The sequence below is a fragment of the Oncorhynchus mykiss genome, chromosome 21 (genome assembly GCF_013265735.2).
Source record: "Oncorhynchus mykiss isolate Arlee chromosome 21, USDA_OmykA_1.1, whole genome shotgun sequence".
Classification (NCBI taxonomy): Eukaryota; Metazoa; Chordata; class Actinopteri; order Salmoniformes; family Salmonidae; genus Oncorhynchus; species Oncorhynchus mykiss.
Genome location: NC_048585.1, coordinates 1310629 through 1325276, shown reverse-complemented (window position 1 = coordinate 1325276; position 14648 = coordinate 1310629). Strand labels below are relative to the sequence as shown.

General features: G+C 44.1%; 1 protein-coding gene across 2 annotated transcripts in view; it reads left to right on the top strand.

The window, feature by feature from the left end:
* Positions 1-6056, top strand: part of LOC110511372 (N-acyl-phosphatidylethanolamine-hydrolyzing phospholipase D) — a 29277-nt gene extending 23221 nt beyond the window's left edge. For both annotated transcript variants that reach the window (XM_036956556.1, XM_036956557.1), the window contains exons 5-6: positions 2013-2127; positions 5319-6056. In XM_036956556.1, coding sequence (XP_036812451.1) covers positions 2013-2127; positions 5319-5447 — 244 coding nt within the window. In that variant the 3' untranslated portion in view covers positions 5448-6056. The remainder of the gene's footprint in view (positions 1-2012; positions 2128-5318) is intronic.
* The last annotated feature ends 8592 nt before the right edge of the window (positions 6057-14648 follow it).

The following is a 14648-nucleotide window of genomic DNA, read 5'->3' as shown; positions in this document are numbered from 1 at the left end:
GGTATGAAACTAGTGTACAGCTGTCCTGCCCAGGTATGAAACTAGTGTAGAGCTGTCCTGCCCAGGTATGAAACTAGTGTAGAGCTGTCCTGCCTAGGTATGAAACTAGTGTAGAGCTGTCCTGCCCAGGTATGAAACTAGTGTAGAGCTGTCCTGCCCAGGTATGAAACTAGCGTACAGCTGTCCTGCCCAGGCATGGACTAGTGTAGAGCTGTCCTGCCCAGGTATGAAACTAGCGTACAGCTGTCCTGCCCAGGCATGGACTAGTGTAGAGCTGTCCTGCCCAGGTATGAAACTAGCGTACAGCTGTCCTGCCCAGGTATGAAACTAGCGTACAGCTGTCCTGCCCAGGTATGAAACTAGTGTACAGCTGTCCTGCCCAGGCATGGACTAGTGTAGAGCTGTCCTGCCCAGGTATGAAACTAGCGTACAGCTGTCCTGCCCAGGCATGGACTAGTGTAGAGCTGTCCTGCCCAGGTATGAAACTAGCGTACAGCTGTCCTGCCCAGGCATGGACTAGTGTACAGCTGTCCTGCCCAGGTATGAAACTAGCGTACAGCTGTCCTGCCCAGGTATGAAACTAGTGTACAGCTGTCCTGCCCAGGTATGAAACTAGTGTAGAGCTGTCCTGCCCAGGGATGAAACTAGTGTACAGCTGTCCTGCCCAGGTATGAAACTAGTGTAGAGCTGTCCTGCCCAGGTATGAAACTAGTGTAGAGCTGTCCTGCCCAGGTATGAAACGAGTGTAGAGCTGTCCTGCCCAGGTATGAAACTAGTGTAGAGCTGTCCTGCCCAGGTATGAAACTAGCGTACAGCTGTCCTGCCCAGGTATGAAACTAGCGTACAGCTGTCCTGCCCAGGTATGAAACTAGCGTACAGCTGTCCTGCCCAGGTATGAAACTAGTGTAGAGCTGTCCTGCCCAGGTATGAATCGAGTGTAGAGCTGTCCTGCCCAGGTATGAAACTAGTGTAGAGCTGTCCTGCCCAGGTATGAAACTAGTGTACAGCTGTCCTGCCCAGGTATGAAACTAGCGTACAGCTGTCCTGCCCAGGTATGAAACTAGTGTAGAGCTGTCCTGCCCAGGTATGAAACTAGTGTAGAGCTGTCCTGCCCAGGTATGAAACTAGCGTACAGCTGTCCTGCCCAGGTATGGACTAGTGTAGAGCTGTCCTGCCCAGGTATGAAACTAGTGTACAGCTGTCCTGCCCAGGTATGGAACTAGTGTAGAGCTGTCCTGCCCAGGTATGAAACTAGTGTACAGCTGTCCTGCCCAGGTATGAAACTAGCGTACAGCTGTCCTGCCCAGGTATGGAATTAGTGTAGAGCTGTCCTGCCCAGGTATGAAACTAGTGTAGAGCTGTCCTGCCCAGGTATGAAACTAGTGTAGAGCTGTCCTGCCCAGGTATGAAACTAGTGTAGAGCTGTCCTGCCCAGGTATGAAACTAGTGTAGAGCTGTCCTGCCCAGGTATGAAACTAGCGTACAGCTGTCCTGCCCAGGTATGGAATTAGTGTAGAGCTGTCCTGCTCAGGTATGAAACTAGTGTAGAGCTGTCCTGCCCAGGTATGAAACTAGTGTAGAGCTGTCCTGCCCAGGTATGAAACTAGTGTAGAGCTGTCCTGCCCAGGTATGAAACTAGTGTACAGCTGTGATTTCTTTCGTACAAGGCTGCCCATACCCCCCCCCCATGGAGATCCACTGGGAGTGCAGGTTTTGGTTCCAACCCTGCTCTAACACCTGCTTTATCTAATCAGCTGTTCATCAGGACCTTGATGAACTGAATCAGGTTTAGAACAGGGTTGGAGTAAAAGCCTGCACACTCAGTAGAATTCTAGAAGGAGGGTTTGATCATGGACTATAGTATTAGATTTCCCTCAACTGAATATTCACTTAGAATTTATTCAAGTCAACTGTATATTCACTTAGAATGTATTAAAGTCAACTGAAGTTCAGTAAGTTTATTATGCCTTCATTAGGCCAAACCCACAAAACACAAGTTTGTCGTCCCTCAGAGATGTAATGCGTGGACAGCATGTGGACCCGGAGGAGGCTGTGCAGATCCACAAAGACATCCAGGCCAGACACTCCCTGGCTATTCACTGGGGAACCTTCGCTTTAGCTTACGAGGTGAGCATTAACAGTTCTGAATGGGTGATCGACTGGATCTCTTTTTACAAGGCAAATACTGTATGTACCTGCTGTAAAAAAAAAGGGGGTTTTGGTGTCACTCATCAGTTGTACGCATCACTCCAAGTGTTGTTTTGTTTGCCTTAATACGAAGTCCTATCACATCAGAGATGAAAGGCTTATCCAATGAGATTCTCTGAATCTAATGATCAGGAAGAAGACATTTTGCTCTGCCTCCCAGCTGAAACTGGAGACTGAAGGTCAAGGAAACTATGTGTAAACCTTCCCTTCTAAATCTGAGGTTAGGTGTAAACCTTCCCTTCTAAATCTGAGGTTGGGTGTAAACCTTCCCTTCTAAATCTGAGGTTGGGTGTAAAACCTTCCCTTCTAAATCTGAGGTTGGGTGTAAAACCTTCCCTTCTAAATCTGAGGTTGGGTGTAAAACCTTCCCTTCTAAATCTGAGGTTGGGTGTAAAACCTTCCCTTCTAAATCTGAGGTTGGGTGTAAAACCTTCCCTTCTAAATCTGAGGTTGGGTGTAAAACCTTCCCTTCTAAATCTGAGGTTGGGTGTAAAACCTTCCCTTCTAAATCTGAGGTTGGGTGTAAAACCTTCCCTTCTAAATCTGAGGTTGGGTGTAAAACCTTCCCTTCTAAATCTGAGGTTGGGTGTAAAACCTTCCCTTCTAAATCTGAGGTTGGGTGTAAAACCTTCCCTTCTAAATCTGAGGTTGGGTGTAAAACCTTCCCTTCTAAATCTGAGGTTGGGTGTAAAACCTTCCCTTCTAAATCTGAGGTTGGGTGTAAAACCTTCCCTTCTAAATCTGAGGTTGGGTGTAAAACCTTCCCTTCTAAATCTGAGGTTGGGTGTAAAACCTTCCCTTCTAAATCTGAGGTTGGGTTTTTAGCCTTCCCTTCTAAATCTGAGGTTGGGTGTAAACCTTCCCTTCTAAATCTGAGGTTAGGTTTTTAGCCTTCCCTTCTAAATCTGAGTTTGGGTCCATGGTAATAAATCAACCCTGTCACAACACGTCAACCGTGGATCTGACCTCTGCATTTTTAGACTCGACTCAGTTTAGAGAGAAACACATATTTTCCATTGTGTCCTTTTGTGTGATGAGAACAAACACGCAGTCAGACACCCTTTCAACCATTCAGCCTAAAGACAAAGGTGGGATTGTTCAACATCCCACAATAGATGTGAAAACTCATATTTAGGTAGCTTGCTGCTGCGTTCAGTTGAAATCGGCACGTGTTGGGAAACGCAGAGGAATGTGTTTTGCATTAGAAGAACCGTTGGTTATCTGTGACATCGTTCAACCTTTCCCCCTGATGCTTTGGCCTCAGCAGATGGCTTTGTTGGTAGAGCCGTTGGTTATCTGTGACCATCGTTCAACCTTTCCCCCTGATGCTTTGGCCTCAGCAGATGGCTTTGTTGGTAGAACTGTTGGTTATCTGTGACATCGTTCAACCTTTCCCCCTGATGCTTTGGCCTCAGCAGATGGCTTTGTTGGTAGAACCGTTGGTTATCTGTGACATTGTTCAACCTTTCCCCCTGATGCTTTGGCCTCAGCAGATGGCTTTGTTGGTAGAACCGTTGGTTATCTGTGACCATCGTTCTGTGGTGTTGAAACTGGTAGTTTGGTTCCCGGCAGCAGTCGCCCTGTTGGCTTTGAGAGATAACCTTTAGTCGTTCTGACGTTTCTGCTTCGGGAGGCAGCTCAAAAAAGCCTCTCTAGCCTGACATGTACTGTCCACTCCTAAACCCTGGAGTCTCTCGCTGTCAAGCAAGTCAAATACACTACCGGTCAAATGTGTTAGAACGCCTACTCATTCAAGGGTTTTTCTTTATTTGTACTATTTTCTACATTGTAGAATAATAGTGAAGACATCAACACTATGAAATAACACATATGGAATCATGTAGTAAACAAATAAGTGTTAAACATATCAAAATATATGATATATTTGAGATTCTTTAAAGTAGCCACCCTTTGCCTTGTTGACAGCTATGCACACTCTTGGCATTCTCTCAACCAGCTTCACTTGGAATTATTTTCCAAGAGTCTTGAAGGAGTTCCCACATATGCTTAGCACTTGTTGGCTGCTTGTTGGCTGTCCAACTCATCCCAAACTACAACCTGTCTGGTTGAGGTCAGGGGATTGTGGAGGCCAGGTCATCTGATACAGCACTCCATCACTCTCCTTGGTTAAATAGCCCTTACACAGCCTGGAGGTGTGTTGGGTCATTGTCCTGTTGAAAAACAAATGATAGTCCCACTAAGCCCAAACCAGATAGGATGGCATATCACTGCAGAATGCTGTAGTAGCCATGCTGGTTAAGTGTGCCTTGAATTCTAAATAAATCACAGACAGTGTCACCGGCAAAGCACCCTCACACCATAACACCTCCTCCATGCTTCGCGTTGGGAAATACACATGTGGAGATCATCCGTTCACCCACACCGCTTCTCACAAAGACACGGAGGTTGGAACCAAAAATCTCCTATTTGGACTCCAGACCAAAGGACACATTTCCACAGGTCTAATGTCCATTGCTCATTCTTGTTATTGGTGTCCTTTAGTTGTGGTTTATTTGCAGCAATTCGACCACGAAGGCCTGATTCACACAGTCTCTTCTTAACAGTTGATGTTGAGATGTGTCTGTTACTTGAACTCTGTGATGCATTTATTTGGGCTGCGATTTCTGAGGCTGGTAACTCTATTGAACTTATCCTCTGCAGCAGAGGTAACTCTGGGTCTTCCTTTCCTGTGGTGGTCCTCATGAGAGCCAGTTTCATCATAGCGCTTGATGGTTTTTGTGACTACACTTGAAGAAACTTTAAAAGTTCTTGAAAAAAAAAAAAATAATCCACAAATTAACTTTTAAGAAGGCACACCTGTTAATTGAAATGCATTCCAGGTGATTACCTCATGAAGCTGGTTGAGAGAATGCCAAGAGTGTGTAAAGCTGTCATCAAGACAAAGGGTGGCTATTTGAATAATCTCAAGTATAACATGTTTTTATTTAACACTTTGTTGGTTACTACATGATTCCATATGTGTTATTTCAGTGTTGATGTCTTCACTATTATTCTTAAATGTAAAAATAATGAAAAACCCTTGACTGAGTAGCTGTTCTAAAACATTTGACCAGTAGTGTAGATAATATATGTCTGTCTCTCTCTCTCAGTTTTACTTAGAGCCTCCAGTGAGACTCAGGGAGGCCATGGAGAAGAATGGGTTGAATGTGGAGCACTTCTTTGTCCTGAACCATGGAGAATCCAGAGTGCTGAACACAGACCAGGAAGTCTTTGAATGATTGGACCAAAATGGTGCCTAAGCCCCTCCCACAAGCTGTAGAAGACTAAAACAACACTGTGGCGTAAAGCATACAGCTGAATCAATGGTATAAGCTCTCATCGTCAACAGTCTAGTTGATGGCATACTAGAGAGCTGAATGATGGCGACTATGAAATGAACACCCTGTCCATTTATCCAATCGTTGTTTTTCTATGCCAAATGTCTGACGCCAGAACTGTCAAGAAGAAACCTTTCTGAAAATGTTTTGCAGATGATGTGTTGTCGTATAGCTGCAGTGTCACCAGTCGTGTCAACGTGATGAACGTGTGTATTTTACACACTGGACACACCACACGTCATTCTGCTCCGACTCACACATTGTTTCTGTGCACAACTACAATGTGTATGGCTTCATCGTCTAGCACATTCACCGATCACATTTTGTAGCGTTATGTAACCAAATCTTCTGGAGTTATCGAATGCTGAACAGTTCCTGTGTAATATACTGTAAGTACTTGGACGTTGCAATAATGTTTTAGTAGGTCTGGAAACACGTTGTTGTATGTGGGGGTTTTCACCCTCCTCCGTGTTACAGCTGTCATTAAAACTCTGCTCTCTGAAGGACACAGACTTGTCTTGTGAGAGGGGGGGACACTCTTCGGTCATTAGGTAGGGCCAGAGTCATTCCTCAACTTCAGTACTTGGTTCTGCAATACTGACCACTTTTAGATTGGAGTTATATGTTTGTGTTTAACGTTAAAGGTCTGAATTCAATCCATAAGATCTGTATTGTAGCTTCATTTAAAAGGGAGTTTATGATTGAGGTGACATATGCAGTGTTTAACCATGAAGGCCGTCTCCTGAGAACACAGGAACGGTGCATTTAATTCTCTATTGGGACGGATCTTCCCAGATGGGTTGATAAACCTTGTCCACCACAGGTTATGTGTTCAATACTTGTCTTTTGTACAACTCTCAACGTCAAACATACAAAGAGGTGTGTTTTGAAGTGTGAATAGCCTGTGGCTCAAGGATTTTCATGAGTCACAGGGTTGTTGTGCTGATAGTTGACAGACAGAACTCATGGGGTTGGTTGGGCTGATAGTTGACAGACAGAACTCATGGGGTTGGTTGGGCTGATAGTTGACAGACAGAACTCATGGGGGTGAATACTCGGGGTCCCTCCTGTGAACAACAGTGGTTCACACTCAGACCTCTTCACACTCTGATCCCTTCTCCCTCAGACCCCTTCTCCCTCAGACCCCTTCTCCCTCAGACCCCTTCTCACTCAGACCCCTTCTCCCTCAGACCCCTTCTCACTCAGACCTCTTCTCACTCAGACCCCTTCTCACTCAGACCTCTTCTCACTCAGACCCCTTCTCACTCTGACCCCTTCTCCCTCAGACCCCTTCACACTCAGACCTCTTCACACTCAGACCACTTCACACTCAGACCCCTTCACACTCAGACCCCTTCACATTCAGACCCCTTCACACTCAGACCCCTTCACACTCAGACCCCTTCACACTCAGACCCCTTCACACTCAGACCCCTTCTCACTCAGACCTCTTCACACTCAGATCCCTTCTCACTCAGACCCTTACACACTCAGACCCCTACACACTCAGACCCCTTCACACTCAGACCCCTACACACTCAGACCCCTACACACTCAGACCCCTTCACACTCAGACCCCTTCTCCCTCAGACCCCTTCACACTCAGACCCCTTCACACTCAGACCCCTTCACACTCAGACCCCTACACACTCAGACCCCTTCACACTCAGACCTCTTCACACTCAGACCCCTTCTCACTCATACCCCTACACACTCAGACCCCTACACACTCAGACCCCTTCACACTCAGACCCCTTCTCACTCAGACCCCTTCACACTCAGACCCCTTCACACTCAGACCCCTTCTCACTCAGACCCCTTCTCACTCAGACCCCTTCACACTCAGACCCCTTCTCACTCAGACCCCTTCTCACTCAGACCCCTTCACACTCAGACCCCTTCTCACTCAGACCTCTTCACACTCAGACCCCTTCACACTCAGACCCCTTCTCACTCAGACCTCTTTTCATTGTGTTTTTGACATTGAGAGTTGCAGAAATCCACACTGAAGTGTAAGAGTTGAGGTCTGTGGTGCAAGGCAGGAGTTCAACCCCAGAGCCACAGAGTCCACAGTACCTGCATGTCCACAGAGTCCACAGTACCTGCATGTCCACAGTACCTGCATGTCCTCAGTACCTGCATGTCCACAGTACCTGCATGTCCACAGTACCTGCATGTCCACAGTACCTGCATGTCCACAGTACCTGCATGTCCACAGTACCTGCATGTCCACAGTACCTGCATGTCCACAGTACCTGCATGTCCACAGTACCTGCATGTCCTCAGTACCTGCATGTCCACAGTACCTGCATGTCCTCAGTACCTGCATGTCCACAGTACCTGCATGTCCTCAGTACCTGCATGTCCACAGTACCTGCATGTCCTCAGTACCTGCATGTCCTCAGTACCTGCATGTCCACAGTACCTGCATGTCCACAGTACCTGCATGTCCACAGTACCTGCATGTCCACAGTACCTGCATGTCCACAGTACCTGCATGTCCTCAGTACCTGCATGTCCTCAGTACCTGCATGTCCTCAGTACCTGCATGTCCACAGTACCTGCATGTCCACAGTACCTGCATGTCCTCAGTACCTGCATGTCCTCAGTACCTGCATGTCCACAGTACCTGCATGTCCACAGTACCTGCATGGCCACAGAGTCCACAGTACCTGCATGGCCACAGAGTCCACAGTACCTGCATGGCCACAGAGTCCACAGTACCTGCATGGCCACAGAGTCCACAGTACCTGCATGGCCACAGAGTCCACAGTACCTGCATGGCCACAGAGTCCACAGTACCTGCATGGCCACAAGCTGGAGCTCTGGATTAATACTGTACCTCAAGGAAAATGTGTTCAAGGCTTATATAAACCTCTTTTAACTGATTATACAATGTGGGGCCAGTTTTGGAGCCTGTAACTGTTGCACCCAGTGTCCAAGGGTTTTCTGTCTAACACAACAGTCACTACATGTACATGTGTGTGTGTTTAGCCTGTCAGCAGGACAGTCATTCCCAGTGCCACGTCAGACCGTGGCTTCGACAGAGCAGGAATAACAGGTGAGTTCATCTAGATGCGATGTCGTCATCCTGTCCTGGAAATTCCAGAAGAGAACAGGAACATTCAAACAGGAACACAGGGTTCTAAATTCTCCCACTGACAACACACAGACCATCGTAACCACAGGTGGAATACAGTTTTTTTGGGGAAACCATTAAACAAATAGTTGGTTTAAAATGTTGGCTAAACTTATTCAAAGTATTGGACTTACACTTCTGCATTGTGATGCCTCCCAAACCTCTAGAATAGATAGAGAATCCAAAAAGGAGCTGTAGGAAATGCAATTTATTAGCAATTTTTTAATAACATAATTCCTCAGATAAAAATGCAATGTTACAGGAATATACATCAGATTAATTTAAAACTTGCTTTCAAGGACCGTACAGTCTAAATATATTTGTCATGTTTTATTTACTGGTAGCGTGCGTTATAAGCAAGACAGACTCTGTCACCAAAGACAGACTGACATTAACAGATACAAACTGTACATCACTTATATACAAATCAACTTTTTATTTCGTTTTTTTTTCTCAGTTATTTTGAAAATAGAAGTAGAAAAAGTGATTGAATATTCAGATTTGTATTTATTGTATTCTTTCTCTTTAAAAATTGGTTTAAATGAAAGAATGAAACAAGAAATTAAAAATAAAGTAATAGAATTGTTTTTCTTTATAGAAAATAAAAAAAAGTATGATTCGAGGGAATGGGCGGGTAATGTCTGTTGGTGAGACCATGCAGACTTGTCATTCAAAGGAGAAAAGGGGGCTCGGATTTGGGCAAGTCCACTCAACAACTCCCCCAAAACTAGTCGAACCCCTTACATGAAGTGAGTGACTGTCTCTGAGCATGAGGAGATTGATACAAAACAAGATGGCTGCCTCCAAAGCTACCATAATGCACAATACACATTCTAGTTCATTTTAATGACCATAAATAGTGCTGTTCTTCTTAAAATACTACATTTAACAGTAGTGCCACTACTAATATCACAAAAAAATTACTTTTGTTGTTTCTCGTGAGTAGTTCTTTCACATATAAACGCAATAAGGACAGACGACTTTGCCAAAAAGTGGTCTATCCTTCCACTTCCACCAGTCAGTCTTCTGATTCTGTGCATGATTGACTAAATCACGATTTAGGGCATTACTGAAGTATTTAAATGTATTACAGACTTGTTTAAACCTGATGGGTACAACGTTCTACTGCTGCCTTAAAGTGAGACGCGGACCAATAAAACAACGTCTTTAACTCAACATTAACCAACCCCCCCCCCCCCCCCCCACCCAAACTATTTATGACTTTGATAGTCACACAAACCCCTCTTCATCACCAATAGTCAACTACTCATCCTCGGTGTTCTGTTATCCATACCAGGTAAACAATAATCTCTCTCCGACGTGGCTTTAGGAAGGTCAAATCAAACCAGAAAAACGACTTATGTTGGAAAAGAAGAACAACAGTTAAACCTCAATAAAGTGATCTTATAATATGTCTGAATATTTTGTATCAAAATACTGTGTTTGCTCCATGTGGAATCTGGAACCGTACTGTGGAATGCTACAGTATAACGGTGCAATATTTATCTTAACCGACCTGGAAGAAACAGAGGGAGAGTTCATGATTCAACCGACTGACACCTACTCACTGGCCAGTAAGGCCTCTTGAAAACGAGTCCTAGTCTGATTCAACCAACTGACACCTGCTCACTGGCCAGTAAGGCCTCTTGAAAACGAGTCCTAGTCTGATTCAACTAACTGACACCTGCTCACTGGCCAGTAAAGGCCTCTTGAAAACGAGTCCTAGTCTGCTTCAACCAACTGACACCTGCTCACTGGCCAGTAAGGCCTCTTGAAAACGAGTCCTAGTCTGATTCAACCAACTGACACCTGCTCACTAGCCAGTAAAGGCCTCTTGAAAACGAGTCCTAGTCTGATTCAACCAACTGACACCTGCTCACTGGCCAGTAAGGCCTCTTGAAAACGAGTCCTAGTCTGATTCAACCAACTGACACCTGCTCACTGGCCAGTAAGGCCTCTTGAAAACGAGTCCTAGTCTGATTCAACCAACTGACACCTGCTCACTGGCCAGTAAGGCCTCTTGAAAACGAATCCTAGTCTGCTTCAACCAACTGACACCTGCTCACTGGCCAGTAAAGGCCTCTTGAAAACGAGTCCTAGTCTGATTCTCAAATGGAACCCTATTCCCTACATAAGGGCACTACTTTAGACCAGTGGCCTTCAGTGGTCAAACGTAGTGCACTATAAAGGGAATGGGTGCTATTTCAGACAGTCATATTCATGCTATCTTTTAAATCTAGACATAACTTCTTAAAACTCTTTCCTTTCAACGCCTCTGTGTATATTCTTAGAAAAAAATGGTTCCACAAGGGGTTAATTCAGCTGACCCCATAGGAGAACTCTTTTTGGTTCGAGACAGAACCCTTTTTTTGGTTCCATTTAGAACCCTCCATTGAAAGGGTTCTACGTGGAACCCAAAAGGGTTCTCCTATGGAGACAGCCAAATAACCCTTTAAGGTTCCAGACAGAACCCTTTTTTTGGTTCCATTTAGAACCCTCCATTGAAAGGGTTCTACGTGGAACCCAAAAGGGTTCTCCTATGGAGACAGCCAAATAACCCTTTAAGGTTCCAGACAGAACCCTTTTTTTGGTTCCATTTAGAACCCTCCATTGAAAGGGTTCTACGTGGAACCCAAAATGGTTCTCCTATGGAGACAGCCGAATAACCCTTTAATTAAGGTTCTAGACAGCGCCTTTTATCTTGTAAGAGCAGTCATAGTCAAACTAGATAGTGGTGTATGTGCAAAATAGTGATCTCCTCTAGAAATGTTGTCTCCGACACGTCTGCATAATAATGATCATTATAATCAATAGTTTTAATATACTAACAGTCTTTTAAGAAGAGGACTTTAGAAGAAAGGTGCTCCTGATTTTGCTACTCTTGGGGGGGGGGGGGGGGGGGGGGGGGGTTTGTTGACGTCAAACTAATGTAGGGTTGTTGTTCTGGGTTAGTTAAGTCCTGTCTATCAAGGTTAATATGGAAGTTATAACCTATGCAGCTCAAAGTGGACGCTGTCAGTCGAGAGTCAGAGGTCAAAGGTGAGAGGTCAAAACAGCATGCTTCCATTCTACTAGTGGAGCATGCCCTTTGACCTGTCCCGTGCCGTGTGGATGGACGGACGGACGGACGCACAAGCAGCAAAGGACCCACATTCAACACGTTTCTAATGGAGCCTTGTGTTGCTAGCATGACGTGGGATCAGGGGGAAACATTACATCTTCAAGAGGGGCGAAGCGTTTTGATTCAAATGTAAATCCTCAACAAGACGGTTGGTTTCCTCTCTGGTAACCGCGCCCAGACGTTGTGAGTTGTCTCAGCAGTATGAGCTCTTTCTATACTGTAGCTACCTCTAGCATCTTAAATGGTTTCTATTCAGCCTACAACTCGCTACTCCAGTTACCCTCCCTAAAAAATATGCTCTCCACAATATAATGAAGTACTATAGATATATGTGTCATTCAGGATATATAAAATAGTGTTTTTAATTCATAACCAGTTTTGTGATTTCTTCCCCCATTACATAACGTATAATGGTTGTACAACAAAACTGAAAAAGAGATGTTCTTTCATTTATTTTTAAAAGGAAACGGATGAGAGATGTTGTTTAATTAGTAAACGCTAACTAGATCTGGACTTTACCTAGAAATGGAAAATAAAGTCTATATTTAAAATAGTTCTTAAAATACTTATGTCTCGATCAAAATGATCAACAACGATTAATTTACAAGAAAATATAAGATCCATCTGTAGTACTGTGGTACAGAGTCACATCTTTTAGTAAAGGAATCTGTAGTACTGTGGTACAGAGTCACATCTTTTAGTAAAGGAATCTGTAGTACTGTGGTACAGAGTCACATCTTTTAATAAAGGAATCTGTAGTACTGTGGTACAGAGTCACATCTTTTAATAAAGGAATCTGTAGTACTGTGGTACAGAGTCACATCTTAAAGGAATCTGTAGTACTGGGGTACAGAGTCACATCTTTTAATAAAGGAATCTGTAATACTGTGGTACAGAGTCACATCTTTTAGTAAAGGAATCTGTAGTACTGTGGTACAGAGTCACATCTTTTAATAAAGGAATCTGTAGTACTGTGGTACAGAGTCACATCTTTTAATAAAGGAATCTGTAGTACTGTGGTACAGAGTCACATCTTAAAGGAATCTGTAGTACTGTGGTACAGAGTCACATCTTTTAATAAAGGAATCTGTAGTACTGTGGTACAGAGTCACATCTTTTAATAAAGGAATCTGTAGTACTGTGGTACAGAGTCACATCTTTTAATAAAGGAATCTGTAGTACTGTGGTACAGAGTCACATCTTAAAGGAATCTGTAGTACTGTGGTACAGAGTCACATCTTTTAATAAAGGAATCTGTAGTACTGTGGTACAGAGTCACATCTTTTAATAAAGGAATCTGTAGTACTGTGGTACAGAGTCACATCTTTTAATAAAGGAATCTGTAGTACTGTGGTACAGAGTCACATCTTTTAATAAAGGAATCTGTAGTACTGTGGTACAGAGTCACATCTTTTAATAAAGGAATCTGTAATACTGTGGTACAGAGTCACATCTTTTAATAAAGGAATCTGTAGTACTGTGGTACAGAGTCACATCTTTTAATAAAGGAATCTGTAGTACAGTGGTACAGAGTCACATCTTTTAATAAAGGAATCTGTAATACTGTGGTACAGAGTCACATCTTTTAATAAAGGAATCTGTAGTACTGTGGTACAGAGTCACATCTTTTAATAAAGGAATCTGTAGTACAGTGGTACAGAGTCACATCTTTTAATAAAGGAATCTGTAGTACTGTGGTACAGAGTCACATCTTTTAATAAAGGAATCTGTAGTACTGGGGTACAGAGTCACATCTTAAGGGAATCTGTGAAAACTGTGACAAATACAGCTGGTTACTGTTAACATCACAACAAGAGGATCAGCCATTTCAACCAAGCCTGTTTAGATTAGGAGATGAGCTCTCTAGAACGTCTCTATGGTCATCCCTCAGTCGAGGATATGTGACAAGCCTGTTTAGATAGATGAGCTCTCTAGTATGTCTCTATGGTCACCCCTCAGTCGAGGATATGTGACAAGCCTGTTTAGATAGATGAGCTCTCTAGAACGTCTCTATGGTCATCCCTCAGTCGAGGATATGTGACAAACTGACCTGAACAGCAGTCCATGGTGAACTATCAATGTCTTTGGCCAGTGTCACCCAGATACTATCCCTCCAGCTAGCAACCATGTAGTGGCCCACTGGCGGCCCACATCCGGCATAGTTAGCAGTCCACAGCTGGTAAACCACTTGTCAGTGTCCAATCACGTTCTTCAGAAAGTCCTTAATACTTTTCCTTCAGATAAAATGAGCTCCACATTTATGATCTTTCAATATCACTGAGGGAAACAGGGAGAATATTTTTTGGCAAATTAGATTTTTTTGGTGAAATGTCTATGAATGACATTGTATTGTATGTATAGCTATTTGTTAATATAAGCCTATATAAACTAGTCAAGGAGAGGTGGTCTTTCCAGTGCTACAAATCGCACCTCATCCACCTTGATAATTAATTAATAATTAGAATCCTCAACTTTCATATAATCACCTATGTTTATACGAGTAGCATTACCTTTTCTGTCAACAACTTACCCAGCATGCCACAGCCACAACGCTACAGAGACAACAGCGAAGACATCTCAGCCGGCCTGACAAGACATCCAGGGCTTTCAACAACTGCACTGTCATCCGAGACGCGTACCTGACGCCACACAAACACAGCAGCACAACAGTTGAGCACACAGCACCCCTGAATGAATACGGGGGGATTCACAGGCCACCATCAAGAAAGAGGACAACGTAGCTAAATGTTTAGAGAGGAGTCTAATGGAAACACACTGGATGACAGCTCCGACTGAAGCAGGGTGCAAGTACAGCAACACAGGACACCATCCAGGAAGAGGA